Below are 23,919 nucleotides of genomic sequence, written 5' to 3' on the forward strand. Positions count from 1 at the left end.
TCTGTGTTGTATTTTAATTATCTTCATTTAAATTTGAATTGGGAAACTTATTGTAAAATATTACATTAATGACCTGAATTTTCATCATGAATATTTTTTTTTACAGTTTAAAAGGAATTGCACAATTTTAATGACATAATTTAAAAAATGACTTTATTAGTGAACTGAATTTTAAATATCCTCTGACCATCTTGTGTCAACCTTAATTTAGAAGCTATGAAACTGTTTAATTGCAGCTGAAGTCACCGTCTTCCAAAGGCACAACTGGTCTGTTGCACACCATGAACAATTGAGAACATAAGCAGGTCATCAAGGGGAACTTTGGAAAGTATATTTAAAGCCAAAAAGGATTGCACGCATTATATACATGTAAATTAAATGATTGCATATTTTGATTGATTTTTATATAGTTTTTTGTCTTGTCCATGAATTTTAGAAGTGTTTACTCCTTTCTGTATGCGGTTCTGTGTTTTTTGTTCCTTAAACGGTTCTTGAATCAGTTTTTTTCTAACTTCTGCAGTTTCCTTAGATGATTTCTCAGCTTAATGCCAACAATTTGACCACAAGCGCATGATGTGTTTCCACATGGTTGTGTGGGAAGCCTTTATATTTGATGCAAGCCATTCAGGCTTAACGCTAACGTCAACGAATGAGATGCTTGGACTTGATGTATGTCGGCTGCTCATTTGCCAGATGCAAACATTAATGCTGATCCCTTTTCAGAAATTTTGAGCAGCAGCACATCATTTTAGCACCGTGGTTTTGAATGAATGTGTGATCAGAGCACAGATTGCAGGTTTGCCTCACAGCTCTTCTCAAATCACAATCTCTTACTATGTAAAACGCAGCGATTTAGGTTCCAACTGCACATAATCACAGCTTTCTTAATGGCATCTTGAAACTTTGCCAGAGTGACTCTTTTCAATAACAATTTAGGAGCTTTGTCGAACATATTCTGCACTTCTCTTGTACTTTTTACTGCAAAATGTGAGTCACACAGGAGTAATGACAGCCTTTACATCTCTGAGGCTGCCCCTCACAGAACAATATCCCAATGTCTCATGGTCACAAGCCTTTCATTCGTGTTGTGTGATTCAGCCTATAATACAAATATTAGTCTCCACAGTGTGGTGTTTGGTTCCAGAGGAGGGTACTCAGGCTCACAGCAGCTCTGAAATATGATGAACTATGAATCATCTCGTTCAAGAGAGAACATGGAAGAACATGATGCAGGGAGGGATGGTGATGAATACTCAAGTATTTATTTATTAATTCATCAGTCTCTGCAAACTCATTTAGAATAAAGTTGGGATGTGTAAAATTTTATGCAAGGACTTGTCAGTTTTATAAACTAGTTTTTTTTTTTTTTACAGTGTAAGATGGAAGACATAATAAAAATAAAATTTAAAAAAACTGACCCGCAACCCCGAATTGGACAAAGCGGTTCAGAAAATGACATTAAACATGTAAGACATAGATTGACATGATTGCTAGACTCTGGATAATGTTAGTTTATGAGATTTGTTATTTTGTTCATCTACATTTTCCAACATTTTCTCAACATCTGCATTTCTCAAAACAACAGGATCCTAAAAACCTTAGAATAAGGTACAATAAAAGAAATTAAAAGCTTAGAAGACACTGAAAGGAGTTTATAAAAGCTAAAACCAATTAAAAGACAACGAAAACCGAACACAAGATGACCAGGTTAAAACAGATCTGCAGACCTTAGTGTCCTTGACCCATTAATTGAATAAATTAAAGCATAATGATGCTGAACGTTTCTCTGATAACATCGCTGTCTTGGTTCAGACAATAACGGAGCTCAGCCTCTGTGATTGTTGGTCTAGATTACCTGACAGATTTGGCTTTTAATAAATTAAATGTTTCCTTTTCTGTAAAATCCGTAAAGTCAGCTGATTTCAGGTGGTTTAAATGTTCATAGTTTGTTCTTTATTTTATTTGTATACTTGTGGACTACTCATCAGCATCAGAACTTTTTAGCGATGTTTGAGTCATTTCATTGCAACTTTTTATTGCAGTATTTAGGTTTTTGACAACTCAAAGAGAAATTGAAGCGCAGCTTACGATGATGATGCATATCCCATCTGCCTTTGTCACATGTGCCTACTTTATGTATTCCATTGTCTTATTCTCTATATTTTAGGTTGTTCTTGTTTCATCTTCTATTATGGACTCTGCCAAGGAGGTTATGTTTTCCCCACCATTTGTCTGTTTGTCTGTTAGTGTTCAAGATGACTCAAAAAGATATGGATGGATTTTCATAAAATTTTCAGCAGTCATTGGAAATGTGAAAATGAAGAACTGTGATCTGGATCACTATTTGGATCCAGGAATTTTTTAAAGGTGTCCTGCTAAGCTTTAAAGAACAATAGCTCATACTGGAAGATAACCATTTAAACTCACGCTGAACTTTGGCTCCTGCGATTGGATGTCACCGTCATAAAAACAAAAGAAGAAATCTGACCATCTTATTGGTCGAGAGAACGACAGGAACCCATCACTGTTTTCAACCATTCTTAATATAGAAGTCCGCTAACATAATTTACATGTTTTTCATCACAAAATGTGATAAATCATGAACGTAGCTCGGTGGAATTCACATACAAAGTTCCCAGAAAAAAAAAGCACTGCACTTAGCTGCTGGAATGAAACCCTTCTCGAAAGATCGATAGATCAAACCAAAACTGTACTTGTGGTAGTAATATGTTGATTAACTCTGCCAAAGAGGTTATGTTTTACCTGGCGTTTATCTGTTTGTCTTTTTGTGTTTTAGATGACTCAAAAAGTTATGGATGGTTTTTCATGAAATTTTTAGGAGTTGTTGTAAATGTGAAAAGGAAGAACCAATTTAAATTTGGTGGTGATCTGGATTACCGTTTGGATCCAGGAATTTTTTAAAGGATTATTTAACATTGTGAGGCGAAGGTTTGCGCTCAGTGTTTTTCGAGTTCCTTTTTAGCTTGTTTTGATTCAGTCTTTCTTTTCCACCTTGCCGCAATCTTTTTACATCACATGTAAAGCATTTGGAGATGCCCTGTACTGTTTATGAATTTCAGTTTCCAAACCACTTAGTCCGATTAAGGTTCATGGGAAAAATGTAGCCTTTCCCAGCAATCATTGGGTGAGATGCAGGGTGCACCTTGGGCAGGTCGCCGGTCCATCACAGGGCCTGTACATGAAAGGTGCTATAAAAATATCCCCGCCTTGCTTCGCTGTACGTTTACCATCTAGCTGGCAAACTGCGGAGTTTTAACATTCGGCTCCAACTCTGCATGATTTGGCTTCTAAATGTTGACTCTACACCACCCCTCTACATAAAGGATGCCCACAAGATAAATTCTGCATTCTCTGCTGTTTTCATTACGTCTTAAGTGCTTATATATCTGCCACAACTGAGTCACTAAACCATTGATCATAGTCAACTGCAGATCGTAATGGGAGATAAATATGAAGCATTGCAGCTGAAGGTAACTCATTAAGAACTGGATATTCTGCAGTTTGCCATCTTTGTCGGAGCTTCTCTCTATGGCAGTAAATTCCAAAGCTACATTTTATTTATGTTCTGCAACTGAAATGCAGTTCTTATCTAACATGGTGCTTTTAGTGCCTGGATTAAGCAGAACAGAAGATATTTACTTATTACTTTTTTACTTCCTGAATCTGATTATTTGACCTGGTGAGTTCTTTTGTTTTTCTTGTTTTTCCCAAACTTTGTACACAATGCAGCGTGTGTGGGAACACCGGCAGGCAGCTTTTTTTTTTTTTTTTATGTCTAAAAGGCCTTTAGGGGAATCAGCCTTTATCCACTGATGACATCACCACTATCTTTTGTTTTCCAATTGGAATCAAATTTTCAGGTTCCAAACCAGCTTTTCCTCTGGTGTGAATGTGCTGGCTGGATCAAAATTAGATTTGGGAACTGCGACCTGACATGATAGCATTATATATTAAAAAGAAACACAATGGAATTATGCTGCAGATTTGTACACCCATGATGAGAATCTTTCAGTCCAACACATCCTAAAAGTGCTTTGTTGGATTGAGATCTGGTGTCAATGGGAGCACAGTGAACTCAGTCATGTTCAAGGCACCCATCTGAGATGGATTTTATTGATGTGACATGGTGCATTATCCTGCTGGATGGAGCCATCAGAAGGTGGGTTAGTTGTAAAGAGATGGAAATGATCAGAAAGAAAATGACTCTTGCTTTTAGATGATCCTTTACTGGCACTGGGGACATAGATTGACATGATTGCTGGGGGGGGGGAATTTTGCCTGAAAAACATCCCTCACACCATTTACCACTTCTGCCACCTTTAACCACCGATACAATGCACTATGTTCCACGTTGGTTAAGTCAAATTGTGACTTTTGAATATAGCAGCTGATATTCAGACTTGTCTGACCAGGCAATATTTCTTTCTCCTCTGTTGTTGAACTTTGGTCTACCTGAGTAAATCCTCACATCAGTTTCCTGTTCTTCACTGGTAGAAGTGGCACCCGGTGAGGTCCTCTGGTGCTGTTGCCTGTCTGCTTCAAAGTATGAAGCACTATAAAGCCAGAGATGGGATTCTGCATTTCTTTTATTGCAATGAGTGCTTACTTGAGCAGTCTGTATCTGAAACAAGTGAAATATATGGCAGCACTCCGATAGGAATGATTATAGCACCTCATGCAGCACTTAATTCCAGGACCATTGCCTGTGAATTACCTTCCTGTCAGGATGGAATTGTAAAGTGAAAATGTGATGCTATCTCAGCTTTCGCTACAACCCAGTACATCTTTACATTTGGTATCCTGTTGTGACCTCGATTTGAAGGTGTCTTCTCTGTTGGCTTTGGAAGCATTTTCATTTTAACACTAGAAGTTTTAAATGTAGTTTAAAATGAATAACTTAGTTAAATATGTAGATGTTTTCTTGTTTTATCATATGGAGTTATCTTTGTATTTCTATTTATTTATTTAAGCAATGTGACCTATCATGCACATATTGGGATTCAAAGATCAGAGAACAAGGAGATGAAGCGAGCTGGAAGATAAATGCTGATAAGATATTAAATAAAGTCTCAAATACCGCTTGATTACTTAATTTGCCAAATCTTTACCAATTTGCTTTTTCTTTAGTCCCTCATCTTTCACTGTGTATGCGTCTCTTTCTTCTTTACTTCTAAAGATGTTGTCATGGTTACAGAGAAAGCTTTCTCAAAACCATCAGGATAAAGGTTTCCACTGATAGAAAATCACCCTCACACACCAGCCACGTTTGGTTCCTGTTTGGGCAGAACTGTAAAACATCAGCACACGTAGCACACGAGAAAAGCCGGCACAGCCTCTTCATCATCCCTCTGTCTGAGCGGATCATCTGACTCTGCACCACAGATTTATTTCTTGTGTGTACCATTCTGCACAAACCCCCCACCTCCTTTTCTTACACTGCAAAAAGTCTCCTGTGAATTAACAATTAGCAGAAATGCAGGATACATTTAATTCTGTACTCATAAGTTGCTTAATGAGCCACAGAAAGAAATGTACTCGGCAATCACATGAAGAGTTTGATTATCTGTAGGAAATATGTGGTTGTATTCTCTCAGAAATGTATTTATTTGTTAATAATATTTTACCACCTTCTATTTCTTTAGGTTCAGTTTTGTTGAAAACTAATAGACATCTTAACTGGAAAAGAAAAGCAAAATGACACGAATGAAAATATATTTAAATGCTTTAAAAAAATGCCTTCACACCTAAAATGAGCAAGAAGTGACAAATTGATTAGTTGTCTACATCACTGCAGGACTGAATCAGACGCTTGTCCAACAAGGTCTTTGTTTTCGCTGTGGAGTTTGAAGGTTTTGCAGTCATGTTGGCTACACAGGCTGGATGGCCTTCAGTGTGATTGGTTAGGAAAAAAACACAGCAGAGAGGAGAGAGAGCCAGTGGCAGAGCTGCAAGCTGAGAGTAGCAGCCTTATCACCAGGTGAGGAATGATGAACTGAGTGCTGGGATTTAAATATACATCTTAGTTTTACTGTATGGCACTTTTACTGCAGGGGTCAGGCGTTGTCGTGGGCTTACATCAGACTTACCAACATGTCCAAAAGATGCTTTTTATGTTATATGACATGTCAACACACTGGCTGGGGATTTCTACTTTGAATTCACCTGAGAGCTCAGAAAAGTGAGGTTAGACAGCTTATATGTTACTCACATGCAGGAAGAGGCTTTCAGGCTTATTTGGATGCTCGAAGGGGGAAAAAAAAATGAAAACAGGAAGTTTTGTGGAGATAAAGAAGCTTTTGTGTTTTCGGTACACAAAGATGGTGAAATATGATGGACATGGATTCAGGTTTTCATTGCATCTCATTTTCATTAAATTAGCAGAAATGCCATTTTTTCTCCTTCCATTTTTGGACAGCTACTGAACTATGACCTTGGTTTTGCTGCTAAACTCAGTCTTCTGGTGTCAGGCCATGAAGCTGCTGCTGGTTGGTGACCTATGGTCCTCTGCATATCTAATACTGTTGACTGAGATAGAAAAGGTTACTGCTACTGTCAAGCAACATTGTATAATTAACCTTGTTCTTCTTAAGACTCCCCTCTAGATTGCAAAACGTTCACTGAAATCGACTCATAGCAGGTGACTGCTGTATTTTGTAGCAGTAGCCCAGTATCCCAGTGTTGACCCAGTGGTCAAGAAGTGGTGATTTTATACTCACTGATCTCTTATCCAGGGCTGCACGGTGGCACAGTGGTTAGCACTGTGGCCTCACAGCAAGAAGGTCACTGGTTCAATCCTTGGCTGGGGAGGGGTTTGATCAGTGGCCTTTCTGTGTGGAGTTTGCATGTTCTCCCCGTGTATGCATGGGTTCTCTCCGGGTACTCCGGCTTCCTCCCACCGTCCAAAGACATGCATGATAGGTTAATTGGTCACTCTAAATTGCCCCTAGGAATGAGTGTGAGCGTGAGTGGTTGTTCGTCTCTCTGTGTGGCCCTGCGATGGACTGGCGAGCTGTCCAGGGTGTACCCTGCCTGTCGCCCAAAGCCAGCTGGGATAGGCTCCTGCTTCCCCGCGACCCTGAATCGGAATAAGTGGTTCAGAAATGAAATGAAAGCAATAAGTTACCATGTTGATATATCCTGGTAAGAAGTGAACTAATGTCATAGTACAGAAATCTGGTGTTAAACCTGATGTTACCTGGATAGGAGGAAACCCAGTTTCTTCAAACTGGCCAATTGTCTCAGACCATTTATTTGCATTAGTCCAGTTTTGGAGCTTCAGTCTGGTGCAAGACAAACATGGTAACATGCATTTTAAAAGTCCTATTTTGGTTGATTAAATCCAATATTTGAAAATGGTTTCTGTAGCTCCAAATCACTACAAAACAGGATCATTTTAATGACTGCAAATAAGGATCTAAAGCTGATGCTGTGGTTTTACCCTCCATGCTACGCCTGAATTATTGGCAACCCTGACCAGTTTGTGTTAAATTACCTTTCCCTCATTTAAATTTTCTTCCACAGCCGTAGCTCTCCTGATATTTAATTTTCTTCTTTTCTTACTTTAATTTTCCCAGTTTGAAAAGTCATAAAGGAGAAAAAAATGTTCTAATTCCACAGGGAACCTTTCCTCTGTTGTTTGAAGTGCAGCTGTCACGTGTCTCAGTCATGAATTTGTTGATTAAACTATGTTCCATCTCAGCTCTGCAGCTCTGTGGTATATAATACAGACAAAAGAAAAAAACGTCTCCCACCGAGGCGCTCTCACTTCCTCCATCATTCCTTCCCACCCTCTCTGCCTTCACACTTCTCTGCCTCCTGAGTTGCAGGTTAAACTGTTATCATTTCTCTCACATTTGCAGAAATGAATGTCAGCTATGTTAATCTTATTTTATTTATTCATTTAAAAGAGACATGTTTCACATTTATGAACATCCAAAAATACAAATCTAAATCTAAACAGACTTAGCTGAGCAGCTACTTTGCATCTTTTGTTCCTGGCAGGTCTCAGACGACTACAACAATACATAAATAAAAACAACGTATGGAATAAAAGTACAAACCAGTCTTAGTAAATATTGTATAAGTGAATAATTTAAAATAGAATATTTAGTGTGCATGAGGTTGGAGTGTAGTTTTTAAGCGCCAGTGTGTGAGAATTAATCCCATCTATTGATACTCTAACTGAAGGCATATAATAGAGTAGTGCTCTCTTTCACTGTTTAAGACCATTATTAGCACTACCGAAGTCCCCGAGAGTCACAAATGTGAAAATATCAACATCTTTCACAAGTTGGTGTGTCCTGTCCGTAGAGTATATAAAAGACAGACGAAGCTGATGTGACACCAGCTGTAGGTTTCTGAAGAGCTGAACTGAGGCTCATTAGGGGGGTTCCCGCCGTCATCTTCGCAGTGTCATGTGTGTTGACTCTCCCAAAAAATTAAAACATGGCCAAGAAGGTAGAGCTGAGAGGGGGGCTGAGAGTTTGGAGAGGATGACTGAAATCTATCAAACTCCTTCCTGCATGTAGGAAGAGCTAACCTGGAGCTAACGGGAGCTAACCAGCTAGCGGTGGTAATAGCATTAGCAGGCTAATAGTCTGTTCTGCTAGCTGTTTGTCTGTCTGTCTAGCACTAGTAAAAACTATTCCAACAGCTTTTGATTTTATAGCAAAAAGCGTCCAGTTCTGCCGCTAAAGACTCTCACATATAATCAATTAATAATATAGAATTACAAAATTAATTGACTAACAAGCTCCCAAACTTAAAAAAAAAAGAAAAGTTGAAACCAAAACAGTTGTTGCTTCTTACTGTAAAACTAATTCATTGTGACCATGATAAAAGAGCATAATGGTACAGCCACCAAAGAGCATCTCATCATCAGAAAACTGACAACTTGCCAGGATCAATACATGTCCCCTGGATGTACAAAGCAGTGATCAAGGCAGCATCTACGTAAAAATGGTTTTACTGCAAGCCCCTTTTAATTCCCTTCCCTTTATTCCCATTATTCCTTTGTCTTCGTGAGTCCATCCATCCATCTTCTGCCGCTTATCCAGGGTCAGGTTGCGGGGGCAGCAGCCTAAGCAGGGAAGCCCAGACTTCCCTCTCCCCAGCCACATTTGCCAACGCTGCGGGGGGGATCCCGAGGCTTTCCCAGGCCAGCCGAGAGATATAATCCCCCCAGCGTGTCCTGGGTCTTCCCCGGGGTCTCCTCCCAGAGGGACATGCCCGGAGCACCTCACCAGGGAGGCGTCCAGGAGGCATCCTGACCAGATGCCCGAGCCACCTCAACTGGTTCCTCTCAATGCGGAGGAGCAGCGGCTCTACTCTGAGCCCCTCCCGGATGACCAAGCTCCTCACCCTATGTCTAAGGGTGAGCCCGGCCACCCTGTGGAGGAAACCCATTTCAGCCGCCTGTATACGAGATCTCGTTCTTTCGGTCACGACCCACAGCTCATGACCATAGGTGAAGGTACGAACGTAGATCGACTGGTAAATCGAGAGCTTCGCCTTCTGGCTCAGCTCCTTCTTCACCACGACAGACCGGCGCAGAGTCCGCATTACTGCAGACGCCACACCAATCCGTCTGTCGATCTCGCGCTCCATCCTTCCCTCACTCGTGAACAAGACCCCGAGATATTTAAACTCCTCCACTTGAGGCAGGACCTCACTCCCGACCCGGAGAGGGCAATCCACCCTATTCCGGCTGAGGACCATGTTCTCAGATTTGGAGGTGTTGATTCCCATCCCAGCCGCTTCACACTTGGCCGCGAATCGCTCAAGCGAGAGTTGGAGATCACGACCAGATGAAGCCAACAGGACCACGTCATCTGCAAAAAGCAGGGACCCAATCCTGAGGCCACCAAGTTGGATCCCCTCAACCCCTCGGCTGCGCCTAGAAATTCTGTCCATATAAGTTATGAACAGAATTGGTGATAAAGGGCAGCCTTGGCGGAGTCCAACCCTCACCGGAAATGAATCCGACTTACTACCGGCAATGCGGACCAAGCTCTGACACCTGTCGTACAGGGACCGGACAGCTCGTACAAGGGAGTCCGGTACCCCATACTCCCGGAGTACCCCCCACAGGAGCCCCCGGGGGACACGGTCGAAAGCCTTCTCCAGGTCCACAAAGCACATGTAGACTGGTTGGGCAAACTCCCATGCCCCCTCCAGGTCCCCAAAGAGGGTATAGAGCTGGTCCACTGTTCCGCGACCAGGACGAAAACCACACTGCTCCTCCTCAATCCGGGATTCGACTATCCGGCGGACCCTCCTCTCCAGGACCCCTGAATAGACCTTACCAGGGAGGCTGAGGAGGGTGTGCTCTTCGTGAGTCTTCCTGGTAAATTGGACCTTGGACCGTTTCTTGGATTTGAATTTTGGATTCTGGACTACCCATCTTCGTCTCTGGTGAGGAGATCATGTTTGTTCCTCTTGGATTTTAATTCTCCCTGGAGTCTCAGTCTGTGTGCCATTCAACTAATCTCCATTGTCGTCTTAAGCCGAACCCAGTGTGGAAAAACCTTACTGGAAGATTCTTCAACTGGAATAGGCTTCTCGCGCCCCAGATTCCAGCTATTGGGAATAAAATCTTGAACCAAATCCTGAGGTTTTCTGATCTTTTTGGATCCCGTTTTCTGAGTTGTCACAGCATGCCATCATCAGAAAACTGACTACTTGCCAGGATCAATACATGTGCTCTTTATGTACAAAGCAGAGATCAATGCATCATCTACCTCGGTATGGTTGTGCTGCAAACCCCTTGCTACTCTTCTTTTTAGGTCATCTGTGCTGAAGCTCAGCATGTCTGGGCATGTTGTCCATGAGGTTTAGGTAGGTGCAACTCTAAAGTAGCCGTGTTGTCCTCGTACTTCCACCTGGACAGACAGTGATGAGGTCCGATGTGTTAGGGCACAGTCAGTCCATACCGTTACACATGTTTGGGCTGTGTGGGGCTCGTTGCAGAGGATCCCATTGGATCTTTCAACTAAGGTTAGCAAAATTCCCACCACTCAGGCCTGTTTAAACGTGGAATGTTCTGCATCAAACAGCATGCAGGGTGACTTACAGCAAACTAAACACTCCCTTGTTTTGGATATTTTACAAGTACAAGTACAAGTGTGTATCAGTCCTTTGTTTCCTGCTTTTTGCCTTCATGTTTATGTGCTTTGCAGCAAATTCTCTCATTTTTTGCCTTCACTCCATCTGCATTTTTCATTTTTTCCCCCCTCTGTCTTTCTCGTTATCTTTCTTATTCTTCCTCACTTTACCTGGATCCTCTACCTCATCCACAGTCGCTTTGTTCCTTTTTGCTCCTCTGCCCTCTCCACCTCCTCCCACCTCCTGCTGCTTCTTTGCGCTCTCTCTTTGCTGTCACCTCTTGTTCCCTGTTCCTCATTGCTGTACAATACTATCTGCCAGGGGACAAAAAGTAAAGAAGCAGAGGTTGAGAAGAAAGTAAAGAATAAAGGAGAAGAGGGTATAAAAAAGGAATGTAGCTTAAACTCAACCTCGGATTGGCAGTGCCCACAAAGTGATGAAGACGTGTGACTTGTGCCACTCCGAGCTTCAAGTCAGACTATTTTCCTTGCGGGTAAAGCCGGCTGAAAGTGAAAAAGCATCGTCCTGTGGGGACCTGAGATGTCAGACGGCATCAGTTGTTCTAGGAACAATAGCAGGTTTCAGACCTTGTCTTACAAAACTCTGGCTATGATGGCTAAAAGTTTCCAAGTGATGAGAAAGGTGAATGGCTTTTTAAAGTGCTGCAAAAAATGTCACATGTAAGGTGCAGTTGTTGCTGTGGTTGACGCTTAAATGCATTTTGGAAGCTATTTTATATCAGTTGCCGCGGGCTGCCATGAATATTTAGTGATATTTTGGCATGTAATGGTTGCTGTTTGTTTACCATTGCACTGCTTAACTGTAGATGTTGGGGTGGGGGAGAGTGTGTTGATGTGACCTGAGAGTAAGTTAGGCGTCAACCTCACATGGAATCTCAACTGCCATGCTGGGGCTTTATTGGCTTGTTTTGGCCACTTTTCAAGCTCCAATTTCTGCATCTATTCAGTTGGATTACGTTATCTGTATATTATATATATTATATATCTACCTTCATGCCTTTTTTTGGTGAAATTCTTCACACTGTTTTTTGTTCTCTCTCTCTAACTGAACAGTTAAAGTGCTGAGAGTGACTTGAATTTAAAATACTTGAAAGAGCCTGACTTTTTTTTTCCCCCATTGGGATGTGGAGTCAGACTGAATAAACGCTGCTGTATAGTGTCTGACGCCACTTGTAATTGTAACTGTCAGAGTTTCCATCTCTTTTATCTGTCTTGTAAATTCTTGTAATAAAAACCCAAATTGCCCTCCCCTCATTTTATTTGATTCACAAGTCTCCATATGACTAAAGGCACATTTACACCAACCTTCGTGGTTACAATACCAGTCTGTTTGTTTGGAAAGCCCACAACATGAAGGGAATTGTGAATGAACAAATGGATTTGAATCAAAGAGAATCACAAAGCAACATGTATTGTGGGTTCAGTGCATGGAGTTGTGGGTAAACACAACCAAAACATACACGTGTGGGACGACAGGTAGGTGTGGCTGGGAGAAATGGCTCGTGGCAGAACATGGTAAAGGCTTTCTGATTGGTGATAGGCGGTTAAACCGCCTGACGCATTGAAGCTTCTCATCATATGGATTCATTCTAGGTAAAACTTACAGAAAGTGTCATGTTGTGGATAAAGAATTGAAAAGATCAAGTTATCACAATATCAGTCATTTACTGACTCAGATCAAATCTACTGTACGTGATCTTGGTATGTAAGAACAGAAGAAGCACAACAGAATTTCTGATATGCAAAGATATATTTAAGACATATAATTGACATGAGCAAGATTACATTGATTATTAGCTCTGAATGTTGGTCTTGATTACCCAGGTTGAGTACCTGCAATTTATAAGACTTGAAAGCACAACATGTGAGTGTTCAAAGCTCAGATGGTTCGTTAGTGTAGCAACTCCCGCTGAATTTGCTCCTGCAGTGTGAGTTTTTGCTGGATTTTAACTGCAGTTTTATTAAGTGTTATTTGAGTTGCTGATGTTTACTATCACTAAGATTCCCTGCAGGTTTGTGAGCATGAAGGATGGTTTCATTAGAATACTTTTGATGTTCCTTTTTTCATCCAGGTACTTTCAACTCAGATGTGAAAATAAAAAAAAAAAACACAAAAAAAAACATCAAAGTTCCTACTTTTCTGTCTTGCATCGTCTCTTCTTTGCACTGATGTACCATGTATTTGCATGTTAGATATTAGAAGTGTGGGCAACGTCCAGTCCAACAATGGTTCCTTCTCATAATGCCTCCCACTGCGTAAAACATAACACAAAAAAAAAAGTTTTAAAAAAAAAAGAGCTACAAATGACAAAAGATCTGAGCAAATTTTGCTCTTTATCTTGTCTATCGCTTTCCACCTCACCACTTCTTCTCTTTTTCTTTCACCTCACGGTGTCAACAAAATAACAATGCAATTTCCTGTCATATCAGTGACAATGTGTTTTCCTCTAGAGGTACCCCCCCCCCACCCCCAACCCCACTGGGAAGGTTTCAGCTCTGCTGCCACACCTTTGATTACTTTACTCTCTGAGCTTTTCTCTTCTTCTTCCTAATAATTTTGTAAGAGCAGAAATGTTTTGATGTATTTTGCCTCTTGCAATTTTTTTTAAAAACTACATCATTCCAGAAATTTCCATTAAAACTAAAAGCATATTATTTCATTGTTGAAAAAACAATCTTATCAACTGCAGTGTGAAAGCACTGATCAATTTGTTTTTGACAGATTGGGCCAAATGGCTTCTAAAATATTGGTTTGTTTTTTAAAAGCTTTGATATTTAACCGTGGGAGCAGGAGAACACAGGAGGAAACAGCAGAAGCCCTCACATGATCGTGAATACAATGAAAAATTAAGTATTTTGAATACAAAATATTTTCATTTTTTGTAAGAATACAGGATTTGACAAACTGTAAGTTTCTGTTGGGTGATGTTGGGCTGTTATGCATGAAAGTATTTCAGTATGAACTTTAAGTTTAGTGCCAGCACTGTGGGCATTGTGTATGTCTGTTAGAGCACAATCAGCTGATGTTTTATTCTTTAGTGTGTCATGGTAAGATATAATTATTTCAAAATTTGTTGTATTATTTAAAGCACTTCGAGCTGATTCTAAAAAAAAAGAAAAGTGCTGTTTAAATAAAGTTTGATTTGACTTGTGGCCCACTAGCATTAGTTTGTAGTAATTAGTTTACTGGACAAACAAAACTGTTAATGTGGACCATAATTGGGCAAAGCATTGCTGCTACCTGGAGCAGGTTTGGTAAGTTATGCCATCAGGGACATGAGCAAAGATGTAGCTAGCATGGTTTACTTGTCGGGCTACAACAAATATATTACAAAATATGTATAAATCTTATATTAATCTTACTTGTTTAGTTTATTTTCATTTAAGAACAGCAAAATTAATCACCTTCACTAATGTTATGTCTTCACTAAGTGTTGTTCCCATGAAAGTAGACTCAGCTATACAGACAGCTAAACACTCTCTTAACCAAACTCCAAGAATTAGTCCAATGTGTTGAGTTGGATTGTTTAATCAGGATAAGTGTGAAACTGTTGACAAGAGCAGAAATAAACTAAATGTTGCATCAATATACAGCTACATTTTTTCTGGCAAACAACTCTTCAAATAAAGTATCAGATCAAACATGCTGACTTAATTTTAAAAGGGACATGCCATGTGACTTAAATGAAGCACAATTAGCTTAAGTTACACATTTCCTAAAGTTAGGTTTAAACTACAAAATCCGTCACTTCCACACTAATATTCTAACGAACACGTTGTTTTAATGATAATGAACAACATTACTCACAGACAATGCCACTTTTCCACCTGTAAAGGCATGGATGGCAACAGATGAGCACATAGCTGCCCATTGCTAGAAAATTGAGCTCAGGAGGAAGTGACCTAAAGGAAAGTGAACTCACTTCCTATCTTGCTCAAGTTAAGAAAAATGAAATACATAAAACACCACTAGGGGCCGATAAATGAAGAAAACAAAGGATCTGATTCCATCACAACTAATGTCTTTACACCAAAGGCCTGGTTTATACCACCTTTCCATGCAAAACACTGAATTTTTCTTTTTGCATATTTGAAAAAAAAAAAAAAATAGAATAACACAACAGCATGACAACTGTGCAGAGGAAAACCAGGAACAGACATGAAATAGTGTGGATGCCAGGCCATTAGGGGCAATGAAACTTTGGAACAACACACCCAGCTGTGCATCGCCTCCAGATAAAACTGGCAAACACAACAGCAACTGAAGCTTTGTGGCCAACAGCTAGTTATCTGGTATTATAAATGATCTAGCTGAAACAAGTTTTGCTTTAATGGAACAAATAAATTAAAATGATGCAGCAGCACAAACATGACAAGGAGCTCCGCCAATATTCTTGTGCTTTTTATAGGTTACGCAGGGTCTGGATGCAAAAGTGCAAGATGACCTGAAAGACTTCACAGTTGTCCAAAGATTTCTTTCTTTTTTTTGTTAAAATAATCATACTAATTTTAGTTTAGTTTTTCTTCATCTTCATCTTCATCTTTGTGCCGCTTATCCGAGGTCGGGTTGCGGGGGCAGCAGGCTAAGCAGGGAAGCCCAGACTTCCCTCTCCCCAGCCACATTTACCAACTCTGCGGGAGGGATCTGAAACGTTCCCAGGCCAGCCGAGAGATATAATCCCTCCAGCGTGTCCTGGGTCTTCCCCGGGGTCTCCTCCCAGAGGGACGTGCCTGCCATGCGGAGGAGCAGCGGCTCTACTCTGAGCCCCTCCCGGATGACCGAGCTCCTCACCCTATCTCTAAGGGAGAGCCCGGCCACCCTGCGGAGGAAACTCATTTCAGCCGCCTGTATACAAGATCTCGTTCTTTCGGTCACAACCCACAGCTCATGACAATAGGTGAGGGTAGGAACGTAGATCGACTGGTAAATCGAGAGCTTAGCCTTCTGGCTCAGCTCCTTCTTCACCACGACAGACTGGCGCAGAGTCCGCATTACTGCAGACGCCACACCGATCCGTCTGTCGATCTCGCGCTCCATCCTTCCCTCACTCGTGAACAAGACCCCGAGATTTTTAAACTCCTCCTCTTGAGGCAGGACCTCACTCCCGACCCGGAGAGGGCAAACCACCCTATTCCGGCTGAGAACCATGGTCTCAGATTTGGAGGTGCTGATTCCCATCCCAGCCGCTTCACACTCTGCCACGAATCGCTCAAGCGAGAGCTGGAGATCACGACCAGATGAAGCCAACAGGACCACGTCATCTGCAAAAAGCAGGGACCCAATCCTGAGGCCACCAAGTCGGATCCCCTCAACACCTCGGCTGCGCCTAGAAATTCTGTCCATATAAGTTATGAACAGAATTGGTGATAAAGGGCAGCCTTGACGGAGTCCAACCCTCACCGGAAACGAATCCGACTTACTACCGGCAATGCGGACCAAGCTCTGACACCTGTTGTACAGGGACCGGACAGCTCGCACAAGGGGGTCCGGTACCCCATACTCCCGGAGTACCCCCCACAGGAGCCCCCGGGGGACACGGTCGAAAGCCTTCTCCAGGTCCACAAAGCACATGTAGACTGGTTGGGCAAACTCCCATGCCCCCTCCAGGACCCCAAAGAGGGTAAAGAGCTGGTCCACTGTTCTGCGACCAGGACGAAAACCACACTCCTCCTCAATCCAGGATTCGACTATCCGGCGGACCCTCCTCTCCAGGACCCCTGAATAGACCTTCCCAGGGAGGCTGAGGAGTGTGATTCCCCTGTAATTGGAACACACCCTCCGGTCCCCCTTCTTAAAAAGGGGGACCACCACCCCAGTCTAGCGGTACTGCCCCCGATGTCCACGCGATGCTGCAGAGGCGTGTCAGGCAGGACAGCCCCACAGCATCCAGACCTTGCCGCCAAGGAGCTTTTTGACCACCTCAGCGACTTCAGTCCCAGAGATAGGAGAGTCCACCCCTGAGTCCCCCAGCTCTGCTTCCTCATCGGAAGACGTGTTGGTAGGATTGAGGAGGTCTTCGAAGTATTCCTTCCACCGACCCACAACGTCCCAAGTTGAGGTCAGCAGCTCCCCACCTCCACTGTACACAGTGTTGATGGAGCACTGCTTCCCCCTCCTGAGCCGCCAGATGGTGGACCAGAATCTCCTCGAAGCCGTCCGGAAGTCTTTCTCCATGGCCTCGCTGAACTCCTCCCATGCCTGAGTTTTTGCCTCGGCAACAGCGAAGCCGCCCGCCACTTAGCCCGTCGGTACCCATCAGCTGCCTCCAGAGTCCCACAAGCCAAGAAGGCCCGATAGGACTCTTTCTTCAGTATGACAGCATCCCTCACTGTTGGTGTCCACCAACGAGTCCTGGGATTACTGCCACGACAGGCACCAACAACCTTACAGCCACAATTCCGGCTGGCTGTCTCAGCAATAGAGGCACGGAACACAGCCCATTCAGACTCAATGTCCCCCGTTTCAAAGCTCTGCTGAAGGTGGGAGTTGAAGCTTGCTCTGACGGGGGACTCAGCCAGACATTCCCAGCAGACCCTCACAACACGTTTGGGCCTGCCAGATCTAACCGGCTTCCTCCCCCACCATCTGAGCCAACTCACCACCAGGTGGTGATCAGTTGACAGCTCCACCCCCCTCTTCACCCGAGTGTCCAAGGCATGTGGCTGCAGGTCAGACGATACGACTACAAAATCGATCATCGAACTGCGGCCCAGGGAATCCCGATGCCAGCTGTACATATGGACACTCTTATGTTGGAACATGGTGTTTGTTATGGACAATCCATGACGAGCACAGAAGTCCAATAACAAAACACCATTTGGGTTCAGAGGGGGGGGGGGGGGGGGGGGGACCATGCCTCCCTCCAGGTCTCACTGTTGTTGCCCACGTGAGCATTGAAGTCCCCCAGCAGAACAATGGAGTCCCCAGAAGGAGCACCCTCCAGCACTCCCTCCAAGGACTCCATAAAGGGTGGGTACTCTGAACTGCTGTTTGGTGCATAAGCACAGACAACAGTCAGGACCCGTCCCCCCACCCGGAGGCGGAGGGAAACTACCCTTTCATCCACTGGGGTAAACCCCAACGTGCAGGCACCAAGCTGGGGGCCGATGAGAATGCCCACACCTGCTTAGCGCCTCTCACCATGAGCAACTCCAGAGTGGAAGAAAGTCCAGCCCCTTTCGAGGGTACTGGTTCCAGTTCCCAAGCCATGTGTCGAGGTGAGTCCAACTATATCTAGCCGGAACCGCTCAACCTCGCGCACAAGCTCAGGCTCCTTCCCCACCAGAGAGGTGACGTTCCACGTCCCTAGAGTCAGCTTCTGCAGCCGGGGATCGGACCGCCACGGTCTGCGCCCCTTGCTGCCACCGAGCTCACATTGCACCCGACCCCTACGGCTCCTCCCGCAGATGGTGAGCCCACGGGAGGTTAGTTTAGTTTTTTAATGTTTTATTTTTTTCACAACACATGACAAAGACCAATGACAAAAGGCAAAGATTATGATTCCAGTTTAAACTGATAGGACCCCCCCTTGTGTTGCAACAAAATGACACTGTGGAGGGCGTTGTCAATTCTTTGCTGTTTCATGAACCCAAACGTTTGTTATCGTGTCAACGACAGGCCAGAACGCAAAGCAGCTTTCGCATTTTGTTTGTGTAAACGGGACCAAGCAATACTGTTGTTGTCCTGCAAGTTCTTGTCACATCTCACCTTGTAACTCTCATTGCATGAAACAATTACTACATTACAATTATTTCACAATTCTGCTGCTGCAATCATCAACTGAACGTCAGCTACTAAACAAATCACCCTCCTACAGTTCCACTGGCTCTCATATTGATTCCATAAGCTCCTCCTCACCTTCAAAGCACTTCATAATTTCGCCCCCTCTTGTCTTTCTGAACTTCCTCCTGGTGTTTTATCCCAAACTCCTCTTCCTTCTAGTTTTCCTCTCCATCTGTGCATCTGTCCGTTATGGTGTTAAGAAGTGTAACTGAGGACTGTTGTGTGCTGAAAATCCGTTTCTATTTCCCAGGTGTAAAACAAAGAATCAGATTTCTACAGTTTAAGGGAGACATGAAGGAATGGATACATAAAAACACTAATTATTTAGCCATTCTCCACCAAAGCTGGGAGATGGAGGCTTTGGGCTAAACTCATAATGTGCACATCCTTGATGGATAACAGTTATATTAATACATTGTGTTTGAGACTGTTATATTTCTAGTGATGTTGGTTTGTAGAGTGAATGTTTTCTGAGAAATGTTTGAGTTGTTGCAATAATTTGAGTGTTTCTGTGGGCTATTTAATTAACTTTACATGCATAGACTGTCAAAGCTTCAGTCTTTTACTTGACTTTTGTTCCCTCTTTCTTTTTCTTTTACCTTGAATATAAATGTAAAGTGAGAGTGCTTGAATCATTTTGAAGTCATTTACATTTTGCGTTGGTGCTATTTGTTCCTAACCAGCAACTGTAGTTTCAAGACGGCGGATGGTAATCGATCTTTCCTCCTGCCTTACCTGTCATATGTCTAAACTAATCTACAGTTCTTTGCTTACAAGAATGTTTAGCAGAAATGATAAATGCACTAATGAAATCGCAAAATGCAAACATCGATTTCGGCCTGTAAATGAGAGAAACTGTTACACAATGTTTCTTACAAAAAAACTTTTTTTAGAATCCAAACTATACCTGTTTATTGTTTAAAAGTCCAAAAAACGTACATAATAATAATATAATAATAGTAATAAAAATAATAATGGAAAGAATAATAAAAAGAATAATAATAATAAAAAGAAGTGTAACTGTATTTTCAGTTCACGGTTTAATTTGCTTCTCTATCATTTCTATTCCAGGTACTTCACCAACATTTCCATTGGTGGACGGGACTATTCCTTTAACAGTGACGGCTACCTGTCCAATCCGCTGCTTGATGTAATCTCCTACACCAATGGAAGAGGCTGGGAGGAGGTCAGTAAACATCTGGGCAAATTGGAACTAATTATCATGAAACAGCAAGTAGCTATGCTAACTACAATTTCACACCCCATCAAACATGCTAACTCATCACTGCTCAGTTTCACGTCTGTGCTGTCTTGCCGCTTCTGTCTCTCCCAGATCTCATTAGATTGCCCCTAAGCTGCCTCCTCTCTTTCCCCTGGTCTTTTGTCTGAGTTTGTCGGTCTTGTTAGCCACCGCTAACTCATAGTCCAATATTCTTGCCGTCAGGGGCCATGTGTTGCAGTTGTACTGTAATGGCACAAACGCAGAGGTCTGCCCTCCGGATGCTTTAAATTCCTCAAGTCTTCCTTTGACCTGAGAAAAACAAGCAAACCTTTTTGTTCTAGTTCTTTGTTCCATTTGCTCCTGACCTTTAAAGACTCCATGTGTTTACCAGCATGTGTAAAATCTGAAGCTCCACCTGTTGCAGCCTTGCACCGTTTTGAATATGAAATCCAAAACTCACCATTTGACCAAACAAAACAAAACAAAACAAAATAAATAAATACATAAGAACGCATTGACCTTACAATTGTAACATTGTTAATTCTTTACAGTGGCATATCCAGGAAATTCTAATGGGATGGCCCACACAAGACAGGAGTTCATGTGGGGTGGCCATTATATTAGATAGTATATGAATTTAAAAAATAACTATTAGTATTATAAACACAAAATACTTTATTTCTTACAGGAAAGAAAGACTTTATGAATTTCCTATATTATAAATAAAGACAAATGATCAACCAATCGAAGCAGGTGTAGCTGTTCTTATCCACCAAAACGTCCAATCTTATCAGTCTCCGAGATGAGCTCTGCCTCAATTTCACACAGGAGTTAGCCACATGTGTAATGTTTGCTGTACTGAAAAAATGCATATGTACATGCATATGTATATATATATTTATATGTATTTATATATGCCAATTAAATGCTCTAAGACCAAAATAAAAATATTTTGTCACCTTTTTGACAGACAAGACTGGAAAAAAACGCCATCCAATCATTTTAACTTGCTTGGCTATGATTGGCTAGCCATAATCCCTCTCCTCTCAACCCCCTCAATTACTTTTTTAGGTAACAAAGGCATTAAACTTAAAATATCAGTAATGAAATGTCGTTACTGTACTGTTAAAAGGTGCTTTCTTTTGTTACCTGAGCCTGCGTTTGCCCTGTGTGAGATAACTGCTCGTGTGGCCGCTTCTAGACTTCACAGAATAAGACAAAGCAGTTTACAAGTCACTGGAGTTTTTATTCTGCTTAAACTCCTTTATTTGACTTTACAGATCAGTGGAAAATAACTTGCCTGTTACGTCCTCTGATCAGTCTGATCAATCAACTGCTGTACAAAATCATTCTGCCATCAGGAATTTAAAAACACAGATGGCATCCCGGATTATTCAATTTTTCAAAAAGAAATAATTTCCTTTAGTGCATTCAATATAACTTTGAACAGAAACCCGATGTGGAAGTTAGCTGAGAGCAGAAAGTGTTCTTCCAGGAAAGCAGTGAATAGATCTAATTTACACAAGAACACATTGTAGATGAGCCACAGGAGACTTCAGCCTTGTGAACATATTCAGCTTCTAGCAGCATATGTCAGCACAGCATGACCTCATCATGGCTTCCTGCACAGTGTTTCTCCACGTTTCTACATGGTAAATTACCTTTTCAAAGTAACTGCTCTTACCCTACCTTTAATCCTTGTCCTGAAGGACTGGTGACCTGCAGGCTTTACACATTCCCGTGCTGTAAACACACCTGACACAATCCAGCAGGTAATTAGCAGATTTCTGCAGAGCTTGATACCAATCATGAGTCTGAATCAGGTGTTGTAGCAGGGAAATTTCTAAAACCTGCAGGATGCTGGCCTTTCAGCTCCAGGATTGAGGATCCCTGACATAGTGATGAAAGCAAGAAATGTGTGTTTTCTTTAGTTACTTTTGGTTTTCATGTCAAATTGCAAGGATTGAAGGAAACCAAAAGCGACCCCAGACTTACAGAACATAACAGCAACATTAAGATGACAAGAAATATTAACGGTACTGATGAGACAATAAAACACTTCACTTTATTCTGAGACTGCCTCTTGAAGTGAATGTTGAATAAGGGGATCTATTTTTGGAGGCTATCACCTTTTTTTTATTCTATTTTTTTTAAGTGTTCTCTATTTTGCTTTATCTTTCTCCTATCTTTATATTCACTATATACCTCCAACCATAGAGAGCAGAGCTGAGAGCAGAGTGGAGGCAGCAAACTCAAGCACAGATCCATCTGAGAATTATGAGACCATTTGCTGCCCTTTTTATGATGCATTTTGCCTTTGGTTTATTGAATTTTTTGCAACATGAAGGGTGAGATACTGACAGAGATGATGGGACAGATGGAGAAAAACTATGTGCTGATTGTGGTAAAATGGACAAATTTTACTTTATACTGCTGTTCTCAAAGTACCTTTATTGGGCACAAACTTTGCAGTGCATGCAGTCCAGTTCATTGGTGCGACAAAGAAACTGAAGACACTAAATGGCGTTGATGATATAATAAAGCTAAGCTAGTGATCAGCTCTTTGTCAACAGGGGCGCAGCTGGAGTGGTGGCCAGGGGACCACTTGTCACCTCTAAAATCTGATTTGACACCAATGATTTTACATTCATCCTTAAAAAACATTGACATGTCTAGACATTAGTAGAAGAGACTTTGTCCCTGTGCAAGGACAACTTTTAATGTTCTGTAAGGATATTAAAATGATGGTAGTCTGAAGCTGCTAGTTGTATGGTATCACAAGGTTAATGTTAAGGCAATGTGGGAGAAATCTGTCATATTTATTCATTTATTGAACAATAAGGGAGGTGTATTAAACTTTTTTAGTCGCAGGTCTTGTTGAGATGAGTCTTAGCCCCCTTGTCATCAGCTCCAACAGCTTCTGATATGGTGCTAGCCACACATCAATCTACCAATGCCACCACAGAGTAAACCAGAACTGTTGGAGAGATAAAGCCATTTATCCCACTTCTGCCACATCAAGCACCCCAAATAACCAACTTACCTTTTGATTGTCCTTGTTGCCGCAGTAACTTCTACGTGAAGTCGTTGCTACATGTGACTCGTGCTGTTGTTGAGTCATCCTGTCTCACTTGGTCTTGGTTTGAAGAAAAAATTATACATTTCTAAAGTACATCACAAAATATACCAATTCCAAGAGATTTCTTGCTGGATAAGAAGTCACACGTTAAAGACACACTACAGAACTTTAACCATTTTCCCCGTTACACGCCCCCTATCGACGGCTGAATCGGTATCCAAACAAACAAAATGTCACAATGAGTCCCAGAAATAAAAGTTGTACAGTGTGGTTCAACGGGATGCTGCTGGATAGCAGCATCTCTAAGAATGCACACGACAGATGTCACTGTTTCGTTAAAATGGCTCTACTATGCACATTTCAGTATAACTTAGCCTAATATGCAAGTCCAGAAGAGCAAGAAATAATGTAGCATCTTTCACAAACCCCCTCATTACCGCCATAAAGGTGATTGTTTTTACGGGCGTTGATCTGTCCATCTGTTTGTTTGTTCTCAAGGTAACGCAAGAAGTTATGGGATTTTCATGAAATTTTCACAATTGGTTGGAACTGTGAAAAAGGAAGAACTGATTTAATTTAAAAAATACCTTTGACTAACTGTTTAACAGAGGGGTTAAAATAAAATCGTCATCTTAAAAATAGACAAAACTGAGGAAAAAAATATTCAAATATGTTTGCCTCATACAGACCT

The 23,919-nt window shown here is 41.9% G+C and overlaps 1 protein-coding gene across 1 annotated transcript in view; it reads left to right on the forward strand.

Annotated features, from left to right (window-relative positions):
- grin2da (glutamate receptor, ionotropic, N-methyl D-aspartate 2D, a) overlaps nucleotides 1-23,919 on the forward strand; it is a gene marked incomplete at both ends in the record, with an annotated part of 358,506 nt that overhangs the window by 219,122 nt on the left and 115,465 nt on the right. The window contains one exon of the mRNA XM_079259282.1: nucleotides 19,999-20,113. Within this exon, the coding sequence (XP_079115408.1) occupies nucleotides 19,999-20,113 (115 nt within the window). The remainder of the gene's footprint in view (nucleotides 1-19,998; nucleotides 20,114-23,919) is intronic.

This window comes from Telmatherina bonti, assembly GCF_933228915.1.
Source record: "Telmatherina bonti genome assembly, chromosome: 19".
NCBI lineage: Eukaryota > Metazoa > Chordata > Actinopteri > Atheriniformes > Telmatherinidae > Telmatherina > Telmatherina bonti.